Raw genomic sequence first — 24590 nt, 5'->3', positions numbered from 1 at the left:
TGCGTTAGGCCCGGCAAGCCAGTACGTAAAAATCTACTGCCAATCATTAGCGGACCGGAGTTCTGCTGTGGCGACCCCTAACCGGGAAAAGCTGAAAGACACAAACAAACTATTTTGCTTCAATACAACCTGTTATTTATCTTCTGTGCACTGTTTTAGATTTCAGTTTGACAAAATTATTTAACAATTATTTAAGGTTATAACCCCAAGATCACTGGACATCATTGGTGGTAAAACCTTACAAAAAGTAACAGTTATTTCCTTAGGAACCCAAACAATGTTTAGTATGCTACGTTTCCTGGTAGGCATTTTTACAATCTGACGTAACTGCTGTTCTTGAGCATACGTTGTAAATAATTTCCTTACTAATGTTGATGAATCAATATGACTCCAATCTGACTCTGGTAAATTTAAGTTCCCAGCCACCATTCGTCTTCTCTCCTGTGTTTCATGCAAGAAATGTATGGATTCCTTTGGGTCATCAGCCCTTAACTTTGGTGGTTTATACACTCAAACAACAGTGATATGTTCCAGGGTTGCCTTTTTTGTCACAGTTACAAAATCTACAGTACTGGTGTATCTCATAACAATCTTTAATAACTATAACACTTCCACTTGTTTTTTGTTAGAATGGTACAGTAAAAACATTTATAACCTGATAAAACTGTTTTTCTGTCATTGTTCTTTAACCATGTTTCACAAACAATAACAGCATCAGTCTTGTGAAAACATAACAAATGTTTCAATAAAAAATATTACTTCTAATGCTCCTAGCATTAACAACCATTACAGATACAGCAAATGTTTTATCTGTGAACTGTTCTATTTTCAACCAGGAAAAAGTTCTGTATTGTGTTCAAATACTGCAATTTATCTGCTGCAAAAATTCTCTTCCCTTGTCTTGATAATTACACAACATTTTGTATAAATTTGTATGCCCAGAATCCGGCCTGGATGCACTACACATTTCCATTTTTTTTTTTAAACGGGCTATTTTTTTTTTTTATATAGGTATTTACCAAAAAGAAATTTTCATTCACGTTGGCCTGACTTTCCTTTCTGTATGTGACTCGTGAAAAATATGTCCTAACACCTGTGTGCAACTTATGATATCTAAGAGGGCTGTAAATTCCCTAACAGTCAGAGAATTATTGCAGATAAGATCATTTGTACCAACATAAATAAAGGTGCCATATTTCCTTACATAAAGGTATTCTAAGGCCTTTCTCACATCCTGTACTTTTGCTCCTGACAAGCATAACATGTTTATTATCTTCTCTGCAAATTTAAGTATCAGTTCCTCTAATAACTGAATCTGCTATTAAAAGTATATAACTTCTGACCAAATCTGAAAAATCCTCAACTTCAAATTCAGTAACATCTGCTCTGACAGGTATTAAAAGGAATGATCTCCATCACCATTAGTCTTTTAATCCCACTCTTTTTATTACATTACAAGCATACAATTATCATCCAGCTGGATTTGTACATCCACAGCTTGAACCATGTTGTCAACATCAGTATTTATCCTCTTTTTTCTTTCAGTAATGTTCTTCAATCCTTCCAAGTTCAATTTTGATTTCCTCTTTTTCACTTGGCCCCTTGCCTATTTTTCCTACCTTCTCTTTTGAAAAATGATGTCCTTTGCTGTACACTACAGGTTTTCTAATAGAACATTGTTACCATTCCCTGTGCTCTGTGTGTTACAGAACAGAGCAGTGTCCTTTTTGGCATGTATTATCTTTACATTACAGACATTCGTGAACTTTTCTTCCTTATTTGTTGTGAACTTCTTCTCTTTATTTTCTTCTTCTACAGCTCTGAGCCATCAGACTGCTGAGTACTTGCATCCTGAATTCCAAAGTTGTCATCAGTAGTATCACGTTTAATAGGGGCTGGGTGACCTTTACTGACAATGACCAATTCCTTTCCTGAATGTGTTCTGTTTGCACTTGGCCTAATATTATTTATGTCATTAATCCAGTCATTAACATACGTAACAATAATTCTTCAAGCTGTGGCAAGTATCAGTAAGTCTATATTTACTATTAACAATGGTAAACAATTGTGCAACTTTTGATATGAAGAGCACAGGTCACCACTGTTATCAGGTGTTACCTTTAAATTTACAAAGCATTTATTACACTGTACAAGATACTTGTGATTTAGCAAATCCTTAATGGCAAACTCATTTAAGGAATGCATTTTCAGGTCTGAATGAATAAAGAATTCTAAATGAAAAAGATAATCAAAATCAGTTGCCACAGAAGCCAAAGAGATTTTGAGTCAACTTGTATGAGACAAATCACACAAACAATATAAAACTAAACATTAAATTTAAGTACAATAAAATCATCACTCTGACCTACAGTACCAGTTGTGCCAGTCACACAAAAGCTGAATTTCCTTTACATCACTATCGCTTGCAGACACTCCTCAACAGTAAGCTCAAAAAAATCACAAGCCATCATAGGATTGTTACAGATAAGCTCTGGATTGTCCACTCTGCAGTCTGTGTGAATTTACAGCTGACTAGGCCCCGCAGGACGGCTAGAGTTTGTCCGTCTAAAAATCTATCCCTTTCTGACAAGCAGTGAAAATTAGAGGTAAAACCACAAAACGTAAATCAAATGAAATCTCTACATACTACCTCCTTTCTACAAACAGTGAAAAACAGAGGTAAAAATAAACTATAAATCAAAATAAATATTCTTTTACCAGTCAACAGCACAATCACAAACCAACACAGGACTGTTTCAGATAAGCAATTAGTTTATTTATTTATATACGTATGTATTTTATAAGCTAGATAGTATTTTGCCCCCTGCCCCCCAGAAGAACTACCACAGTTCAGGAACAAAAGTACTGGACAAAATGTAGCATGGAAATTTGGCAGTTGGCACAATGGTTAAAGTATTTATTTACCTCACAGATGGGGTACAGGGTTTGATTCTCACCAAGGGAAATTGGTTAGGCTTAAAATGGTCCACAGAGGTTCTTACCAGTGAACAGTATCAAATTATAAGTGGAGATAATAGCAGGTCAGAATGAATGCAGGGGATGTAAAAAAAATTTAAATTTTAAATGTGGGGTCCTTGGAAATATACTGCCCTAGGTGGTTGCCCAGTTTGCCCATCCTTAATTCTGGCACTAGACATGAGACATGGGGAAGCAAAAGAAGTCAACTCCCATCTTTCTAGGCCATAATTCAAGCTCAAAGCCTACATTAGGTGACTTGACTGCCACCTCTGTGAAGGATGACTGGATGGCTGCTAAGCTTGAGCCTTGTTATAAGCAGCATCAGACTCTTCAGTTGGGCCACTATTACAACCTTTATGGTCACCAGCCAGTGATGGGTACAAAGTCATTTAATTGTCAGATGTGGGAGATCCTGTACTCTGATAAGGACTACAGGCAACTTTGAAGAAGGTTTTTCCTGCTGACCAAGCAGTCCGATCCTTTACATTCTGTGATGCCTTTCTGAGAATGTGTGTGGACCTTCCAACAAATCCATACACTGTCTCACCTCCATTAGAAGCCACCTTACTCACATTAAGAATGGTCTCCAAATTCTCCCTTCACCCTCAATGAGTAGCCAGGGTTATGCTGTGGAACCTGCAGCAATACTGCATATTGTGCTGTTTAACGATCTTGGATTGTCTGGGCTACAGTCAGACCTTTACCCCTTTGTGCACTACAGATGGCAAAAGATCAGTGCTAATATTCCTAATATATTTGTTCTCATGTTTAATCACTAGAAATTGTTGTAAATGTTCAATGTGCAAAATGAATGTTTGTCTACATGCTTAGTGACTTGAAAAAAGTCTGTACCAAGGTTAAATAAACTTTGAATTAAAACTGTAACTGAAAACCAACTTACAGCTAAGTGGACGTCCAGGAGTTCTGGATCTTGGGGAATGTTCAGAAGAAATTGAGTCTCCCTCTACATGACAGCCGAAGATTTGCTCCAGCTCTCTGGCATCAGGTGGGGGAATAGGGTATCTACCAATAGCCATCTCTACAAGTGAAAGACCCATGCTCCAAATATCAGACTGAACTGAATAATGTGTTCCTTGAAGTCTTTCAGGCTGAAAAACAAAGAGAAATTCACTTCACAGTGATCAGCAGATGACTTATCTGATGAACTATATTAATTTAAATAAGGTTATCAATGTTGCATTTTTCAAAAGAATGATGGTATTATCTAACAGCTGTGCATCCTTATACAGACTGATAAAAATAAACATCACAGATATATATACAAGACAAATACGTTTCAATTATATTTAGAAAGAAATTCTGACAACACTAAATACACATAAAATTATGCATCCTAGAGCATTTATGCAATGTTCCTTATCCCATATATGTGCCTTTTGTCTTTATATCAATATGTTGCAGAAAACATTCAAACCAAACCATCTAAAAACTCAAGAGTTCACTAAAGAAGAGTTTAACGTGACTGATGAAAAAAATAGTATTCTGATAGAAAGTTCAAGAGTGCAGGATATACCCGGATGAAACACAACTAGATTTATCAGATTACACAGACAGAAGTCATGCAAATAAGGTAATTTTAGCTGATGTTTCACAGTAAAAAGTACACCTTTACTTAGTGAAGCTGTAAAGCACTGTGTCATGAACGGGCTGAAACTATAGCTGTATTTTTGCAGGACAAATTCCTGATGCTACGTAGCTTAGAAGTTCAGAAGCTGCAAGCAACAGCAGTATTTCCATCTGTCTTGCAAGACATCTCAGTTTACTGCTCATCTGCAATTTCTGAATACTGTGTCAGGAAAGTGTTCCCGTTTTGCTCCCAACAAAATCTCACTGATTGACCTGCAACAGAGGCATGTAGTATCTATAAATTTAAGTCAGTATCTGTCACTTTTGCATGAAGCACATAACAAGTACAACAATATCCACCACCTTTACCTTGTGTCATATATTCAGAGCATTAACAAAACTTGTTTAAAATGTTGCTGTATCACAGAAATCTCACATCCATAATAACTTAAAACTGATTTGGTCATAAAAAGTCCTTACATTTGCACTACATCAGGTAGTGCAGAAAATGCCGATCAGCATTTTCACAGCGCTTAGAAAGGCGTCTAGAAGTTGATTTTGCTGGTGGAAAAGCTATTTTATATCAGCACATTCCCTACGATCATGCCACTGAGCTTAAAAATAAACCTTAACCTCAGTGACATCATGGTAGTGAAAGTGTGAACTGCATCTTTAAATGGTGCACTGCTGCACATATGTAGAACTGCACCCATTAAATTCTATGTTTGCAGTGTTCATTCTGCCCACAGTGATATCAGGATGGACCACACTAGATTTACTTGGGCTGCAGTTTAACAAAATGTTTATGAAGCTTTTTATTAAGAAACAGACCAAATAAATACTAAATTAGAACAATGCAAGTGCATTGTGGCACTTAACTCACTAGATGATGCAATGCACCCACAATCATGACCAATTCACTTTAACACCTTCAAGGACATTTCTTCAAATAGGTGTTTATTTTTAGGAATCTTCCAGTCACAAATCTGGGTCTAAACTAACATGTTTACATCCACTAGAGCCTAAGGCTAACATATTTAGCAGAAATACACATTAACAGCATTATGAAAAAATACACTTGTCATTCTGGTTCTGCTGCTTTGTGTGTATGGTAGAAATCAGACAGTTATATACTGAACTAAGACCAAACAAATACATTTCAGGATGACACTACTCTTGAAAATAAACTGCTAGGATACCTCACGAAACACCTTCCACTTCTACTTATGCAAGACTAGCTTTAAGTCTCTCCACTACTATGTTGCTTTCTCCTGGAGATAAAAACATTGCAGGATGGCCCCCTTACTGAAACATTCTTGCCAATGGTCTCACAGATTGTCAACATTCACATACCAAAAACAACCAATTCAAGAAGGCAATGTTTAATAAATTAGTTTAGTACTTTCATTCCAAAAAATACTGAGGAACTTCATCAAAATTAAACATCATATACCAATGATGGCTTAAATAATCAAAAAAACACGTGACTTAGTCACCTGACACTAAATACATTCATAACCACTACATATACATCAATATTATAGAAAATGAAAATATAAATAAATAAAAATAGAATGCATGACTACAAACTTTATATAAAAACATCTTAAATGCCAGAAAACTGCTGTCATAAATAACCACCTTTGCTTTAAAATGCACTTGATATTAACATCATTTAAACCTGGGGGGTTATCAAACGCAACAGTAACGGCCATTGCACTTCTTTATTTACTAACAGTTATTAAATCCCCCCCACCATCTAAATGGACAATGCCTACTACTTAAAAACAATTATTTTTTTTAATCTGAACAGTTTAATGAAATTATCAACAATGGTAACAGAACCAAGCAGGGGTGTCCTCTTTCTTCTTTGCTATCGGCTTTACATTTAGAGCGACTAGCAATGAAAATAAGGGATTTAGAAATTCACGGATATAACCTGTATGGTAATCAAAAATGGTTTGGTTTTATTTGTGGATGGCCATTACTTTGTATATAAATCCACAAAAAAGAGATTTCTGTGTTGTGGGACATTTTGAGACAGTTTCAATTCTTTTCTGGATATAAAATTAATGAAGATAAAACAAAGGGTCTACTTCACGTTGTCGTAAGCTGACAATATAGAGTCTGATATTGTTGGCATGACAGTATTGAAAGTGAAGAACATTGTGCAAGTAAATGGAAATCTCCGTAAGGGGAGATTTCCATTTACCTCAGTGTAGTGTAGTCTCGGAGTTAGTATATTTAAGTAGGGGGGAGTGTGGGGGGTGCAGGCGGGCTTGCCCCCCTGCCTACGCCATTTAGTTTTTTTTTTTTTACGTTATTCGATGTTTTACTTAATCGATCAATAAAGTTCAACCTTTATTGATTCGATTAAGTAAACTTTCGATAACGTGATATAGACACAAAACAAAGGCTATAGTGATAAATTCTGTACCCATACATAAATTCGTTCAGCAATACCTATATGTATAGGGGCATGATAAGATGAAACATTTAGTTGTAAGGATTAAAAAGGATTCTGTTATGGCAGCTAAAGATATGTAAGAAGAGACTAAACAAAAGATGGTAAAAAATCCAAAAATTGGAATTTCAACCAGTGAAGATGCTTTTAGTCCCATTAGTTTTATATATAGGTCAGTCTTATTTTTATCAACCAGAGGAGAATGTTGTAGACAATAATTAATAAAGGGTTGAAGAAGTTTATTTGGGAGGGGAAGTGGGCAAGAGTTAAGTGGGATAAATTTGATCCTCCCCATAGAGCAAGGTAGTTTCGGATTATCTGATTTGTATGGATATTTTAGAGCTATACTGTTGAGGCTCATACGCATAACACAAACAGAAAGTTATAAATTAAAGTGGAAAGGGATGATGATGAAAGGGGGATCCAGATCTTAAGGAGAATAATAATAACCATATAGAGTATTATATTCATTAAGTTGCAGAGAGTATTCTAAGAACTAAGTCGAGATAGGAATGGAGAAAGGAGATTTTGCCAATAGGGATGACTGCAGGTAAGGTGTACAAAAAATAGGCAAGATGGGCTGGAATTTACTGGAAAAAAATTGGCAAATCAACCAACATACTGGAAGCAAATAAGAAGACAGGGAAAGGTAATAGAGTGGGATGAGGCTAAGCAGATTAGAGACTGCCTTCCCTACCAGGAATTGATATCAGAGTATAGGAAAACAGATAGGGGAGTTCAAAGTGAAAGATCAGCTCTAGCAGAGTTTTTAGTTATGCCTAGAACAGAAGCTGCTGTTAAAAAAGTGATAACTAGTAGGGTCGATAAAATACTGCATGACAGCTGTAAGAATTAATCAGAGGCGGACAAAAAAGATTAGGAAGCTAGACTGGAAAAGCAATTTACAAAGGAACAATAGCAGAACATATGTATGGCTCACAAGTATGAAACAAAATCCAGAAGGTTTAGGATTTCTGCTTGGAAATGCTTGCACAGACAGTTTCATACTTCAAGTAGACTTCAATGATTTTTCCTCAGTTAGACAGCAAATGCTAGAGGTGTGATGAGAAAGAGAGACAACTGAGAAAAATAAGTTATGTACTCACCATAACGTTCTATGTGAGTTGTTCCATCTCGCCTTCATTCTTCACTGATGGGTTCGGTGCCGATCCTCTGCTCCGACACGGCCGACTAGCAAGCTCAAAGTTCTCCAATAACTCGAGACCCAACCCCTTATCCACCTCAGCTCTTGTTTGCTGCATACCTTATAGAAGTACAGTAATAATTCTGCCTAGGAATGTAGACAAATTGAAAAACCAGGATAAGGACGGCCTCCTGGTCAACTGCCAGCCAGGAGGGGGAAGGAGGGAGGGACGTGAGAATGAAGGCGAGATGGAATAACTCACATGGGACGTTATGTTGAGTGCATAACTTCTTTATGTGAAGTTGTTCAATCTCGCCGTTCATTCTTCACTGATGGGTAGCATCCCTAGCACCCTGATCGTAAGTACTATCTTTAGAACCGTAGAACCAAATGAAGCCCTGTGCCAGGAGGCCTTATCCACTTTGTAATGAGTTATAAAAGTGTGAGGTTTAGACCATGTGGCAGCTGCACAGATGCTGTCCAAAGGTAATTTGGCTTGAAAGGCTGAAGAGGTAGAAACTGCTCTGGCTGAATGAGCCTTCACCTTACTAGACAAGGGCATGTTATAACAAGAATATGTGTAGGTGATACAATCTGACAGCCACTTAGACAGGGTTGTTTTGGCAACTGGTTTACCTTTCCTGGCCTCAAAAAAAGACACAAAAAGCTGATCTGATTTCCTAATGTCTTTTGTTCTGTCTAAATAAAATCTAAGTTGTCTATGAACATCGAGTTTGTGCAACATATATTACAATTTGTTGGTGTGATTAGGGAAGAAAACGGGCAACTCAATGACTTGATTAATGTTAATCTCAGAACATACTTTAGGCAAAAAGGATGGATTTATCCTGAGAGATACTCTATCAGCATGGAACACCATATAAGCGGGCTTGATGGATAGGGCTTGGAGCAATGACACTCTGCGGGCTGAAGTGATGGCTACTAGGGAAGATAGATTTCCACGATAGAAATTTTAGTTCACAAGATGATGCAGGCTCAAAAGGAGGAAGAATGATGCGAGATAACATAAAATTCAAATTCCAGGGTGTCTTCACTGGAGGCCTCATGTGAAAAGTACCTTTTAGAAAAGCCTTAGACAATTGGTGAGCCATAATATTCAAACCATCGATTCCTAGATGGAAATTAGACATAGCAGCTAATTGCAATCGCACCGTAGCAGCAGCTGCTCTTTTGTTGAAGATTTCTATCAAGAATTGTAAAATAGAAGACAATGGCGCTTGGTAAGAGTCAATGTTGTGGGAAGAAGCCCAAATGGAAAATCTCTTCCACTTACTGCGATACAATTTTCTAGTGGAAGGTTTATGGGAAGCCAACAAAATTTGACTAGTATCATGGGAAAGATTATAAAGCCTGGCTATGCGGGGAATTGGAGCAGCCAAGCGATTAGCTTCAATGTCTGCAAGGATGGATGAAGATCTCCTGACGGATGTGTCAACAAGTCCGGAACTGGGTCCAGGATCCATGGGTCTTCCAGAATGTGATGGTAAAGAAATGGAAACCAAATCTGTCGAGGCCAATGAGGGGCTATAAGGATGATCGTCCGTCCCAGTGACTTTGCTTTCTGTAAGAATTTGGGTATCAGGGGAATTGGTGGAATGCGTAGAGGAGACACAGGGGCCAATCGTGGACAAGAGCATCCCTCGGGGAGTGACCTGGCATGGGAATCAGGGCAAAACAGCTTCTGCATTTGTTGCTGATATGACTGGCAAACAGGTCGCAGGAAGGCTGGCCCCATTTGCGGAAGATCCTGTCTGCAATCTCTTGTTTGAGGGGACCATTCGTGGGGCAATAAAAATGCCCTGCTCAGTCTGTCTGTTATGACGCTGGATTTGCCTGGAATGTGCATTGCTAACAGAAAGCGCTGGGATGACACTGCCCACTGCCATACTCTGAGGGCTTCTCAGCAAAGGGGATAAGACTTGATCCCGCCTTGCTTGTTCAGGTACCAGACCACTGACATGTTGTCTGTCTGCACTGCAATTGTCCCTAGAGGAAGAGAGTCCTGAAAGTATTGCAATGCTAGAAGTACTGCTCTCATCTCCAGGACATTGATATGCAGATGTGATTCTTGATCTGTCCATGTGCCTTGGGCAGTCTTTCCCTGAAAAAGCCCCCCCCCCACACTCTATCAGGGAAGCGTCCGTGATCACAGTGGCAACTGGAGGGGGGAGCATGAAGGGACATCCTATTGTGACATGAAAAGACGTCAACCACCACTGAAGATCCTTCTTGCAGGAATTCGTTATCAGGATCATATGACTCATTGGAAGTTCTTGGTAAGACCATTGCATGAATAGAAGCCATTGAAGGATTCTCATATGAATCCTTGCTAACGGGATTGCTAAAACTGCTGCTGCCATCAATCCTAGAACTTTCAATACCTCTGCAGTTGGTGCTCTGTTCTTTGATATCAGGGACATGATGTGTCGGCGAAGAATACAAATCCTTTCTGGTGGAAGACGAAGAGTGGTGGCTGACGTGTCTAATTCTGTCCCTATAAAAACGATATGCTACGATGGCTACAAGGCAGACTTTTCAAAGTTGACTGTAATGCCTAGTTGATCGCAGAGTGTCAGGGTAGCCTCTCTCATTTGAAGAAGTTGATGCCTGGTGGTGGAGATAAGGAGCCAATCGTCTAAATACGGAAACACCTGGAATCCTAGACGCCTCAGGTGAGCCGTGACTACTGCCATGCACTTGGTGAACACTCTGGGGGCTGTAGTGAGACCAAAGGGCAGAGCTCGGAACTGATAATGATTGGCTCCCAGCCGGAAACGCAGGTGATCTCTGGATGGCCTGGCCATCTTTATGTGGTAGTAAACATCCTTGAGATCGATCGAACACATCCAATTGTCCTTCCCTAGAAATGGGAGTATGGACTGTAGCGTGACCATTTAGAACTTCTCTTTTCTCATAAACTGGTTGAGTCTGCTGAGATCCAAAATGGGTCTCCAGTCCCCTGTTTTCTTTGGAACCAAAAAGAATCTTGAGTAAGTTCCGAAACCTGTTTGGTCTGCCAGGACTGGCTGGATGACTCTTTTTTTCTAGCAATCGGCATACCTCTATTGTTGCTTGTCCCATGTGACTGGGTGGAACGTCCGGGATTTCTTTGATGGGAAGGGGCTGGGTGAAGAATGGTATGAAATACCCTCTGGAAATGATACTTTGTACCCAAATGTCATTTGTTATATTTAGCCAGGCTTCTGGGTACAACGACAAGCGACCCCCGACTGCCTCCAGAGTAGGACAGCCAGGTCTCCCTTCTGGAGCGATGGTAGGACTGACCAGAGAAGTGATCTCTGTCACCCTGGTGTTGCGGACCGCCTCTGCCGCGAGGGTGGCGTCTCCCATTGAAACCTCCTCCTCTGCCTCTGGAGGGGGGCTCTCCATGTGTGTCCAGAAAGGCTTCTTGGGCTTTCCGGAAAGTACAGTTTTGTACCTACCATAAATGTAAATGTTCGAGTGTATACACTGCTGCAGTCATTACACTTGGGTTATCCTGCCGTCAGGCAGTTCCCCAGTCGGCCTGTGTTCCAAAGTCTTGGTTCGGTGTCGGTTGCTGTCGCCTCCTCCCCGACGTCAGTTCGACAGGGGTATATAAGATGCAGCTGACGCCATTTTCTTCAGTTTTTCTTGCCCCAGATGTCAGGTGCCTCTAAATAGGTAGGCAATTCCAATTGCTAATAAAACATACATAAGAAAAGCAAAAAACAACTTACAGCTACCAGCAAATACTCCCCATAGGTAGTAAGGGTAGAAGACATAGGTACGTACCAGCTAGTAATAGGGGAAGGAGGGAGGGTAACCTGGACTGCAGCAGTGTATACACTCGAACATCTACATTTATGGTAGGTACAAAACTGTATTATGTTCATCGTGTTACCCTGCTGCAGTCATTACACTTGGGTAGAATCCCAAAGCTGAGGTAGGGTGGCTGGTTCTATAAGGCATTAGGAGTGGCTATAAGGCCCTGCAGCACTGCAGTGGCAAAGCCAGCTCTGGATTTAGAGTATAGAGGCAGATGGTAATGCTTGGTGAAGGTATGTACAGAACTCCAAGTTGCTGCTTCCAAAATTTCCTTGGTAGGTACTCCCCTGAGGTAGGTAGTTGAAGTGGCTATTGCCCTGGTGGAGTGAGATCTAATGCTGCTAGGTACAGGTTTTCCATGGTATGTGTAGCAAAAACGTATACAATGTCCTATCCATTTTGAAATAGTCTGTTTTGAAATGGCTTTTCCCTGTGCTCCTGCAGCATATGCTACCAATAATTGCTCAGATTTTCTGAAAACTTTGGTTTTGTCCAAGTAGAAGCGTAACTGCCTGTGAATGTCCAAAGAGTGCAGTAGTCTCTCTCCTTTATTCTGTGGTTTAGGATAAAAAGTTGGCAGGTGAATAGTTTGGTTTAGAGCCACACTGGATACCACCTTTGGCATAAATGTAGGGTTAGTTCTTAAAGACACCTTGTCCTGGTGGAAAATGAGGAAAGGTTCCACTGCCATTAGTGCCTGTAATTCTGAAACTCTTCATGCTGATGTTATTGCCAGGAGCAGAGCAGTTTTCCAAGATATATATTTTAATTCTGCTGTTTTAGCTGGCTCAAAAGGAGGTAAAGTTAGTTTTTCCAAAACAAAGTTGAGGTCCCAAGTTGGAGTAGGTGCTCTACGGGGCGGTCTTATGTTTTTAGCCCCTCTGAGGTACTGTTTTAACAGAGGATTAGAGAAAATTGGTGGATCCGTGTTGTAATGAGCAGAGATGGCAGAGGCGTGGATCTTGATGGATGAGAAGGAAAGGCCTTTGTCCAGCATCTCTGTTAAGTATTGTAGTATCTGAGGAATGTTTGGGACAAGAGGGTCAAGGCTGTGAGCTTGGTTCCAGGCACAGAATCTCTTCGATTTATCCAAATAGGCTTTCCTGGTACTAGGCCTTCTGGCCTCCAGAATGACATCCATAACAGCCTTGGAGAGAGGCATTGCTTGCTTGACTAAGGAATCTTCCATGCAGCTAGGTTTAAGGCCTTTAGCTGGCTGTGTAGTATTTGATTGTTGTGCTGAGTCAGCAGATGTGGGATTTGAGGCAAAATCCAGGGTGGTTCTTGTGCTAAGCTCCTTAAGATTATGTACCAGTGCTGGTGTGGCCAGTCTGGTGCAATCAGGATCATCTTTGGCTCTTCTTGCCTGGCTTTTATGAGTACCTTTGGCGGGAGAGGTAGTGGTGGGATAGCGTATACTTGTAGGTTCTCCCAGCTGAATGAGAGGGCATCCACTTTCCATGCTTGTGGATGGTAACTCCTTGTGCAGAATTTTTGTAGCTGGCAGTTTATTGGGGATGCAAACAGATCTATGTCCGGGCTCCACCATTTCTGTGTTATCATTCTGAATATTTGTGGATTCAATTCCAATTCGTGTGGATCCATGATGTTTATGCTTAAGTCATCTGCCAGTGTGTTTTTCTCTCCTGGCAGGAATTGTGCTTGCAGATGAACTTGAAGGTTTATAGCTGTAATCCACAAGGTCATAGCTTGTCTGCATGGGGGGGGGGTAGGAGTGAGTGCCCCCCTGCTTATGTACCACATAACTGTGGTGTTGTCTGTCTTTAGCAGTAGTTGTTCTGGATGTAGCAGGTCCTTGAAAGCTATAAGGGCATTTTGTACAGCTAGCATCTCTTTTTGATTGATGTGAAGATGCCTTTGTTCTGCGGGCCACGTCTCCTGAATACATTTACCTGCCATGTGTGCTCCCCAGGGGTAATCCGATGCATCTGTTGTCAGTGTTTGCCTGGCTGTGGGTTGTACAAAAGGCTGTCCCTTGTTGAGGTGACAAGCTTGAGCCCACCATTGAAACTCCTGTTGAAGGCAAGGGATTAGTGGCATAACTGTTTCCAAACTTTGACAGTGTTGAGATCATACATTCTTTCGGTACCATTGTAGTTTCCTCATATGCAGTCTGGCATATGGAATTAGTAGTATGCAGGATGCCATGTAACCCAAGGCCTGCAGAATTTTTCTTGCAGGGAGTTGGGTCTTTGTTGCCATCAATTGAAAGTATTGAGTCAGTTGTCCTTGCTTGTCTGGCGTGAGATAAGCTATCTGGGCCGTTGTGTTCAAGCTGGCACCCAGCAATATAATCTCTTGTGAGGGCACTAGTTTTGATTTCTTTTCGTTTACTGTGTACCCCAGGCAACTTAATAACTTTTTTACAAACGCCAGATGCTTTAGAAGAATGTCCTTGCTCTCTGCTTGAATCAGGCAGTCGTCCAGGTACGGATAAATTTGAATTCCTTTCTGTCTGCAAAATGCAATTACTGGTGCCAGGCACTTTGTGAAGACCCTGGGCGCAGTAGATAAGCCAAAGGGCAGTGCAGAGAATTGGTAGTGCATTGAACCAGCTATGAATCTGAGGTATCTTCTGCAGTTTTGTCTGATAGGGACATGCAGGTATGCCTCCTTGAGGTCCAAAGTCACGAGCCAAGCTTTCTTGCCCAGCATGGGAAGAAGCTGCTGTAGTGTCAACATTTTGAAATTCGGAACATTCAGGTAAGTTTTTAAAGATGAAAGATCCAGAATGGGCCTCCAGGCTTTGTCCTTTCTGGGTACCAGAAAGGGTCTTGAGTAAAATCCTTGTCCTTGCTCTTGTGATGGTACCTGTTGAATAGCTCTCATATCCATGAGTGCTGTAATTTGTTTTTGAGCCTCTGCCCTTTGATTTGGTGGCAGATTTGGCATTCCTTTTAACCTTGGCAGTGTGTGAAAGTGGAACCTGTAACCTTGAAATACAATGTTGAGAACCCATTTGCCTTTGGTGATCATTTGCCAATTGTGGTAGAAGAGTGCCAGTTTTCCTCCCAAGGGGGCTGCCAAGAGGGATTTGTTTGGCAGCTGTAGTGGGAAGTCATTGGAGCTGCTTTTTGTATGATTGGGGCCTGTCTTCCCCCTCTTTCTGGCCTGATGCAACCCATTGTCGAGGCCTGTAAGGACCTTGTGTTTGACCTCTACCTCTTGGACGTCTGTATCTTCCCCTTTGAGGTCTGTCTGTAATTGGAAAGGACCAATTCTTAGTTGGCCAGTTTCTGCTAAATCTAGGAGGCTGAACCTGTAAGAAATCCTTCACCGTTTGCATAGATTTTGCCTTATCCTCCATTTTCTTTAATACCTCTTCTGCCTTAACTCCAAATAACACATCCTGCTGCAAAGGTGCATTCAATAATTTTTCTTTAACGTGATCTGGTAACGTATGTTCTTTTACCCAAGCATGTCTTCTAATGACAGAGACTGTAACTGCTGCTCTGCAGGAGGTCTCTAGAGAATCAAAACCACATTGCAAAGTATGCTTTCCCACTTGTTCAGCTGCATGCAATAAATCCTTCTAATTTTAAAGAAATGCAGGATCTGATTCTGGAAGCATTTTTTGTTTTAACTGAGACAGTAAAAATTGCTGATATTTTAGCATGTGAAACTGGCAATTTAAGGCTCTCATTGCTAAAGTTGCAGACGTATATACTTTCTTTCCCCATCTGTCTAATGCTCTGGAATCTCTGTCAGAGGGAACTGGATTCTTGGCTGATGAGGCCTTAACTCCTTTGGGTCCCTGAGAAATAGTTTCAGGGTCAGCTACAGGGCTTTTATACAGACATTTATGTGAGTCAGGGACTCTGTAGTATCTGTCAGGTTTAACAGGGGCTGGAGGTAAGGAATCAGGATTTAAGCTGGATTCAGTATACACATCATCCACAATATCTAACACTGGCGGAATAGCAAGGGGTCTGTGTTGAGGTAATAAAATGAAGTCTCTGAGCCTTTTCTTGGATTCTGAGTAATCCTGGCCTTCCCAGTGGAAATGCTCCCTCATGGTATGTAGGGTTTCCCCAAAGGAGTAGTCCTCAGGCGAGAGGCTGATGGAATTGATTCCTCAGCATCAGAATCCTCATAAGGGGGTAAAGAGTATCCTAGGTCTGAGGATGATTCAGAAGAGATGGACACCTGGTCGGATGAGTCATAGTCTGCATCCTGCATGGCCTTTTATCAGGAGGGGGATGTGACCCCCTGATCAGAGTGATTAGGTCTTCGGCCATTTTGAGCATTTGTTTCTTAGGCATGGAGGCCTGCCCTGGAGAGTGCTGTATTTGTTTCTTTGATTTTAAAGGAGGCTTAGACTTAGCTGAGGGTTTAAAGCTAAGGCCCAGCCATCTCCATGTGGGAGTCAGAGGTGGCCTGTGGTTCTACAGAAGCGGTCGTCAGGGGCTGCGAAGGCGCCTTGCTGAAAACCAGAGAACCGGAGACTGGCCTAGAAGAGGCTTCGTCGTCAGTTTTGGGCCTCGGATGCCTATCCTTGTCTTTGTGCTTTTTATGTATTCCAGTCGTCGGAAGTTCCGACGGCATGGTATAATTGAATTTTCTACCAAAATAATGTCGGGCAAAATCAAACCAACGTTTAATAGTCCGCTTGTTAAACCTAGCACAAAACCGACAACCAGTGACGTTGTGGTCTGGGCCTAGGAATGGGATACAATAGGAATGGAAATCCTTATGTGGTATTTGCTTCCCACAAGAAATACAGTTATTAACTTTTACTGACATCGGTCTGAGGCAAGAAAAAGTTTCCCCAACGGGGTACTTAGCTTTGTAGAAGACTTTGGTTCTGGATTCGGAATGAAAATCTCAGGAGACGGCCGACCGGCACTTGCGAACTGCTTTTGCTTCGGGCACCGTGCAGCAAGAAAGACTGAAGAAAATGGCGTTGGCTGCATCTTATATACCCCTGTCACACTGACGTCATGGAGGAGACGACAGCAACCGATGCCGGACCAAGACTTTGGAGCTCAGGCCGACTGGGGAACCGCCTGACGGCAGGATAACCCAAGTGTAATGACTGCAGCAGTGTAACACGATGAACATCCACATCTTTCCTCCCCTCTGACCTTTAGGAAAGGGTCGAGTGGGGGTGGAAAAACAGACTCTGACGGCAAACAGAGTCTTTCCCTCTTGCTCACACCTGGTCAACTTCTCCTTCACCTTTGGCCCAAACAAAGATGAGGCGTCAAATGGGGTATTCGTAAAGGAGGACTTGAAGGGTTCTGCGAAGGAACAGTCGCATCCAGACATGCCTACGAAGAGCAATTCCTGTACCTGCAGCTCTACTCCAACCATCAGCTGCATAAGATACGAGATGCATGGATGAGTTGACTATCAAATTGAGGGTAGACAGAGTAGAAATCTTGTCGGATACACTCATAGCTACAGCACCATGAAGAGTATCTCCCAACTCCTTAAGATCTCTCTGCAGTCTGGTAAAATGTGTCAAGTAGTTTAGTGATCTGAGTGAGAAAGTCGCTGAACTGAACATGCGTTTCCCATATCTATCCATGATCCTAGATTCTCTGTTAGGAGGATGGATAGACGAGGAAGTCTCAGACATTTCCTTTTTGGTGGCTGCCGCCACCACCATGGCATCAACAGGGACTCCCTTGGTCAAAAAGGACTTACCCACGGGGGCAGAAATAAACTTATTAGGCCTCCTAGGAACAGGTTCCATAGATTCTGGTGACTCCCACGCCCTATGAGAGACCAGATCCATAAGCTCATCGTAGGGCGGAGATACCCAAGAGGTGGAAGGTTGAGACCCGAACGCCTTCAGGAGAACAGACTCGTCCTCAGTAGGTCTCTTGGACTGCCAATCACCCCTCTGCCTAAGAATTTCAAGAATCTCTGCAAAGTAGATGTCCTCAGAGGGGAATCTAGGGGACCCTTCTGATTCATCCAAGTCAGTGTCTGATGTGAGACACTCTTGTGGGAAGTGCAAATGCCTCCTCTTGCAAAATCCTATATAATGCATTTGTTTCTTTGTGTATTTTGATATCGTACATGTGTTCGTAGATCCTCTTTTTTAGGGATCTTTCAGTTTTGCCTACGTAGTAGGAAGAACATTTTTTACAAGTTACCAAATAAACTAACCCTTTTGATTCACAATTAAAGTATCCCTTGCTTTGTACCCACAGTTCCCTACTAACCAAGTAGAGTTTCTCCTGGTTTATCACATATCCACATTGTTTACATTTACCGCATTATATAGGCACACAAAGGAATGCAAAGAATATAAATTTAGTTCCTTTGTATTGGATCAAGTAAAGATAGATATTAGAGGTGGCCCCTGGGAGGAGAACATAGGGTATAAAGAATTATGGTGACAGATAGCCCTAGAAGCCAACAAAACTCTGGGCCTGAATGAATATATCTCTATTCTGCCACTTTTAAAACTAAAAGCTGCTAGATCATAGTACATGGAAAAGAATTATAATGCAAACGACCAGCAGATGGCGTCAACCCCTATTAAATAAACATCTACATGTTTTTTTAACAATATAAAGTAAACTTGAACATATGCTATTGAATTATATATACATAACAAATGAAATTGTGGAGTGGATTATTTTAATTAAGTCAACAAAGAAAACAGTAAGAAATAACACACATATATATATTTTTTTATAAGATTTTGTTATAACAAAAGGAATTCATGGTTTTAACTTAACATATTTAATGAGATTTTAAGGAAGTGAAACTCGATTTGTTCTTTTTTAAATAAGTGTGCACTATGATTGGATAGATATATAATTAATATATATAAAAGGAAGGAAATGGTAAGCTAATGTGTTTTATCTGATGAAGTCTTTTACTGGACGAAAACGCAGTGATTTATAAATAAAGCGTTCATATTGGATTATTACCCTTCACTTCTCTTTTACTTCTATTTTTATTTTATTGGTAACCAACTCGGAAGTTGTCCGTGGTTTCAATTTTTCTTCAGGAATTGGGGAATGAGAGGGAGAAAGGCATAAAACAGACCTGAGGGCCAATCATGGACTAGAGCATCCCTGGAGGGGGAAAGGCATAAAACAGACCTGAGGGCCAATCGTGGACTAGAGCATCCCTGGATGACTGCCCCCGAGGGGGAATCAGGGCGAAGTAATTGCTGCACTTGTAGTTGGCTGGGGATGCAAAAAGGTCGCAGCAAGGGAAACCCCAGTGGTAGAAAATCTCCCCCACTATAAGAGGATTCACAGACCACTCATGTGGTTGCAGAATGCACCTGCTCAATCTGTCTGCTATCACGTTGGAACTCCCGGGAATGTGCGTTGCTAAAAGAAAGTGGTTGGTAGCCATCGCCCAGTGCCATATCCTCATGGCCTCCCGACAGAGTGGGTAGGATTTGGTTCCACCTTGTTTGTTGATGCACCAGACTACAGCCATGTTGTCCGATTGTATTGCAATCGTCCCTGATGGAAGGAGGGGATGAAAAGCTTGCAACGCTAGAAGTGTCGCCTGTTCTAGGACATTTATATGTAGATGAGCTTCTAGGTCCGACCACGTGCCTTGGAGAGTCTTCCCCTGAAAAAGCCCCACCCCACCCCCATCAGGGAGGCGTCCGTGGTCACTATGGCTTTGGGCTGCTGGGGTGTGAAGGGGCGAGACCACTGCAACAGGTTCTGTGACATCCACCAAATCAAGAATTTGGGATGAGAGAGGAAACTGAAAAGGGTACCACTGGGTGAGTAGTAACCACTGTAAAAGCCTCATGTGAAACCTCGCGAGGGGGACAATGGTGATGGAAGCTGCCATGGAACCCAACAGTTAGAGAACAGAATGTGCTGTCGATCTTTCCCTTGAGAGGATGGGTATGAATTGTTGTTTTATCCTTAAAATTCTGTGCTCTGGAATCGATGCCGTGCAGTTCTTTGTATCCAACAGAACCCTAATGAACTCTATGGATTGGGATGGGGATAGGTTGGATTTTTGCCAGTTTATAGTTATGCCTAACCTTTCTGCAGTGTGAAGAGAGTATGCCAAGGCTTTTTCCAATAGATGTCTGGTGGGGGCGGTGATGAGCCAATCGTCTAGGTATGGAAACACCCGGAATCCTTGCAGTCGCAGGTGAGCTGTGACAACTGCCATGCACTTGGTGAACACTTTGGGGGCTGTAGAGAGTCCAAAGGGCAGTACTCGGAACTGGTAATGACTGGCTCCTGCAAGTAAGTAAAGGAATCTTCTCAATGGTCTGTCCATCTTTATGTGGTAGTACACATCCTGAAGATCTATAGAGCACATCCAATTGCCTGCCTCCAGAAGTGAGAGGACAGTCTGTATAGTGACCATCCAGAGTTTCTGTACTTCTACGAATTTGTTTAGTACACTGAGATCCAAAACTGGTCTCCAGTCCCCGGTCTTTTTTGGCACTAAAAATAATCTTGAGTAGAATCCGGATCCTATTTGGTCTGGTGGGACTATTTGGATGACTCTTTTTCTTAGTAGCTTTGAAATCTTTAATGCTGCTTCTACCCTTTGACTGGGTGGAATGTCGGGTAAGCTCCTTAGTGGGGCGGGACAAAGATCGAAGGGAATATGATAACCTCTGGTTATTATCTCTCATACCCAAGAATCGGTGGTAATGATTAACCAGGCAGAAGGGTACAAAGAGAAATGACCCTCAACCGCTTCCAGAGGAAAGCAGTTGGGCCACTCTTCGGAAGCGCTGGTAGGACTGGCCAGAGAACGAATCTCTGGAACCCTGGTTATGCAGACCTCCTTTGCCTCGAAAGGGGCGTCTTCCATACAAGTTTCCCCCTCTGCCCCTAGGGGAAAACTCGGCTTGTGTGTCATGGAAATAACCCTGAGACTTTTTGTGCCACATCTTCCCACTCTTCTGGTTTCTGGAGAAAGCCCATTGAGGGGAAGAATAGCGGACACCCATGGCAGAAAGGGTCTTACCATCCTGTTCACACCTAGCCAGTGTGTCTTTAACCTTGGGTCCAAACAACGAAGAGGCTTCAATCGGAGCATTCAGAAAGAAAGCCTTGAAAGGTTCTGCAAAATCAAACAAGTGCATCCAGGTATGCCGTCTCATGACTATGCCTGCACCCGTTGCCCTAGCTGCTCCTTCTGATGCGTTAGAAATCAGACGCATGGAGGAGTTAGAAATCGACTCAAGGGTGACTGTGAGGCCACTTGTCCCGAACCTCATCAGACACAGCTCCGGCCAAGGTTTCAGAGAGCTCAGAAATTAAGTCTCTTTGAAGCCTAGTAAAATGTGCCATATAATTCAGGGACCTGACTGCAATGGTCGATGATGCAAAGGTACGCTTCCCTAATCTGTCCAGCGCCCGGGACTCTTTGTTGGGCCGGTGGACAGTCTGGTTTTCTTCCACCAGATCCTTCTTTGTTGAGGCTGCCACCACCAAGGCATCTACAGTGAGGCTCACTATCTGGAGGGGGCAGGATTTTATCTGGCCTGCGGGGAATGGCGGCAACGGCGTCAGGAGCCTTCCAAGCACGCTGCACGATGAGCCGGACAAGGTCGTCGGCAGGTGGAGTAACCCAAGAGGTAGGGGGCCAGGCACGAAAGGCCTGCAGGAACACAGACTCTTCAGAGATCAGACTCTTCAGAGATCAGGTTAGAGGGCCACCAATCACCTCTCTGCTTAAGTATTTTGAGGATATCTCCAAAGGATACCTCAAGGCGTGACCGAGGGGACCCTTCCCCATCATCAAAGTATGTGTTTTCCGTCAGGGACTCTTCTGGGGAGTCCACATGCTTCTTCTTACACGAACTCTTGTGATGAACTTCCTCAGAGGGGAAATCTGGAGAAGACAGTGCAAGGGGAGCCTCCAGTGGGAGTGTGTCCTGAGGCCCTTGTAACCGTTGTCCACCAGAGGTGTCTTGTGTAAATTGCAGTCCAGAGGAGGATGGGGGCACTGACAGCACAGGATCGCCAACAGATGTGAGAGCCTTCTCCATGAGTTAGAAGGCTGGTCTACCTGAGGAGGTCACACCCCACTCCAGTAAATCAGCCCGCCGACTTGGAGTCCCTGGATGGCTGTGAAAAACAGAAGTACGTATGTCACAGCAAGCATCCAGAGCAGTGACTGGAGTGACAAGTCTCTCCTGGCATAAAGGCAACTGCGACTCCTTAGTGAGGTCCATGAAAGGAGCCGAAGTGAGGGAAGTCTGTGCTACAGCAGGGGGCTTCAAAGGCAATGAAGGAGGAGAATAAGTAGGGGTCCTTGGAGAAGGGTGATCACCTCCAAAGGAAGAGTAGTTCCTAGAGGGTTGGATACCTCTGGCCAAAAGCAATTGATCCACAAGGTGCACCACATCATACTCTGGGAGGTTTCTAGTGGATCTCAAAGACATAGCTGAAGGGGAGTCAGGTCTATTCAAGGATGCAAAGAACTCGGTGCCCACAAATGGGTATTTAGACGGTGCTAAAATAGGCATCGACACTGAAAACAACGGAGCCGTGAGGGCTTGTACTACTGGTGTCTGCACCGAGGAGCTCATCAGTGCTGAAGGCAAGGTCTGCACTGACGAGGTTGGTGCTGAAGTAGTAGTCGGCACTATGGTAGGTGCCGACGCAGAAAGCGAGGTAATCGGTACCAACAGAATAGTTGGTGCCGTGAAAATAGTCGGAGTGGAAGCAGAAGCTGGCATCAGAACAGTCATCAATGGCGGAAAGGTCTGCATTGAGGAAAAGGTCGGTGCCGATAAGTAAGTCTGAACCGAGGGGCCCCTCGGTGCCAATGAGACATGGGGCACAATACTTGATGCCGAAGTAACGGGTGGTGCCGAAGATCTAGGCACCGAAAGCCTCGAAGCTGAGGAAGTCAAATCCGAAGTAGAAAGTTTGGCCTTCTTAGGTCTCGGTTCCTGGTTGTCCCCAGCAGGAGACGACGGGAGAGACTTGGCCTTCTTTTGTTCATCTCTTTTCTTATGGGAACTAGGAAGGGTTGAAGCCTCCGCCCCAGAAATAGCCTCTGAAAAGGAAGATTTAAGTAGTCCCTTTAAAATCAACTTATTTCCCTTTCCACCAAAGTCCTGTTAGAGAAATTAGCACAAATCCTGCAAGGCAGGTCAACAGTCAAGTGAGGCACACCCAAACAGTAAACACATAACGCATGTGCATCCAACATAGGCAATTTATGCCCACAATCTACACATCTTTTAAATCCTGGACTACCTTTTTTCTCTGCCATGATAGGAGGAAGAAAGAAAAGGAAGGAAGAAGATACCAACAATGGTACAAGAAATACCCAAAGGTAAAACAGGAAAGCATTTACCAACGATGGTAAAGGAGTTACCTCATGGTAAGAAGGAAGAAGGGCTAGGAAAGAAAACCAGAAAGGAGTTTCTAGATGTGATTGGGTAAGAGATAACTGTTCAACAAATTTAGAACACAGAATAACTGCAATTCGATAAAGTATTATCAGAGAGATTTACTTAGCTCAAGAGAAGTGGCTTGACACAACGAATGGCGATGCGGCAAAAGAAATCTGAGGTAACAGCGAGAAGGGAATAGTGGGTAAGAGTTTAGCTCGAGAGTTTGCGGCTGTCGCGAGCTTGGAAGATGGCTGGAAGTTGGAAGTTGTTCCGAGGTTGGAACCGATAACCCAGGCGTAAGGAATGAACGAGGATTAACAACATCAGATGAGATGTTTCAAAAATAATAGAATTAGAGGAAAGAACAGGTAGGGAAAACTTGAGTTGAGATTTTCAGCTATACCAGAGAAGCTGGAAGGAACAGACTTTATATCAAAGCACAAAAATGCAACTGCTCTGGTATTCCACAGCAGGAGCTGCTAGCTGAAAGGGCACATCGTGTGTATGCACCACACCTGGCTATGAGAAAGCAAATTAGATTTTTAATAGTAACGATGGAATCCTACCAGCAGAAGGAGATGTTTCTGACAAAACTGTGGCAGAAGGACAAAATACTAAAAGTGGGAGACAGCAGGGTGTTTGTGGAGAATGACTACTCATTGTACACCAGGCAGAAGAGGAGTAAATTCATTCCATTATTCAGAAAATTTCAAGAACCAGGTGTGAGATTCGAACTGCTGTACCCAGCTGTCTTCAAGGTATTCTTCCCTAGAGAGACAAAATCATTTTCTGAAGAAGTACATGCCAAGGAGGAAATGCAAAAGTTTGAAACATAAGGAGATTCTGCTTCTTGTTCTTCTGGTTATAAAGACTAAACAGAGACTGTACCCATGAAACCTTTTCCACTGTTTCAATGGAAAAAGCTGCAGAGAAGGAAGGGATTATGGGAGTTAACTAGAAGAATCGAGGGTATGTTGGAAATTTGTGAACACAAGTTCACAAAGTCTCCTCTTCAATTTTTCCCTTGGAACTAGACAAACTTTCAACTTAAGCACTCAAGCCATTCATTTCTCAGCCCGGCACTTGCTCATAACTCACAGCAAGCACCTATAAACTCTAGCACTTGACCCTCCTATACTGTACAGAAGGACAAGGCTCTCTATTCAACCTTACCAGCTGTTCAGTAAAACAGTTCACTGTACCTATCCAGGCATGTCCAAAAGGCAGATTCAGACGTACTCTCCAGTCCAACT

The 24590-nt window shown here is 42.5% G+C and overlaps 1 protein-coding gene across 2 annotated transcripts in view; it reads right to left on the bottom strand.

Annotated features, from left to right (window-relative positions):
• MAP2K1 (mitogen-activated protein kinase kinase 1) overlaps positions 1-24590 on the bottom strand; it is a 1005884-nt gene that overhangs the window by 264233 nt on the left and 717061 nt on the right. For both annotated transcript variants that reach the window (XM_044077867.1, XM_044077866.1), the window contains exon 7: positions 3881-4088. In XM_044077867.1, the coding sequence (XP_043933802.1) occupies positions 3881-4088 (208 nt within the window). The remainder of the gene's footprint in view (positions 1-3880; positions 4089-24590) is intronic.

This window comes from Protopterus annectens, chromosome 7.part0 (genome assembly GCF_019279795.1).
Source record: "Protopterus annectens isolate FY-2018-M chromosome 7.part0, PAN1.0, whole genome shotgun sequence".
In the NCBI taxonomy this organism is placed as follows: Eukaryota; Metazoa; Chordata; order Ceratodontiformes; family Protopteridae; genus Protopterus; species Protopterus annectens.
The sequence above is the reverse complement of the archived record's forward strand: the minus strand, read 5'-3'. Positions and strand labels throughout refer to the sequence as shown.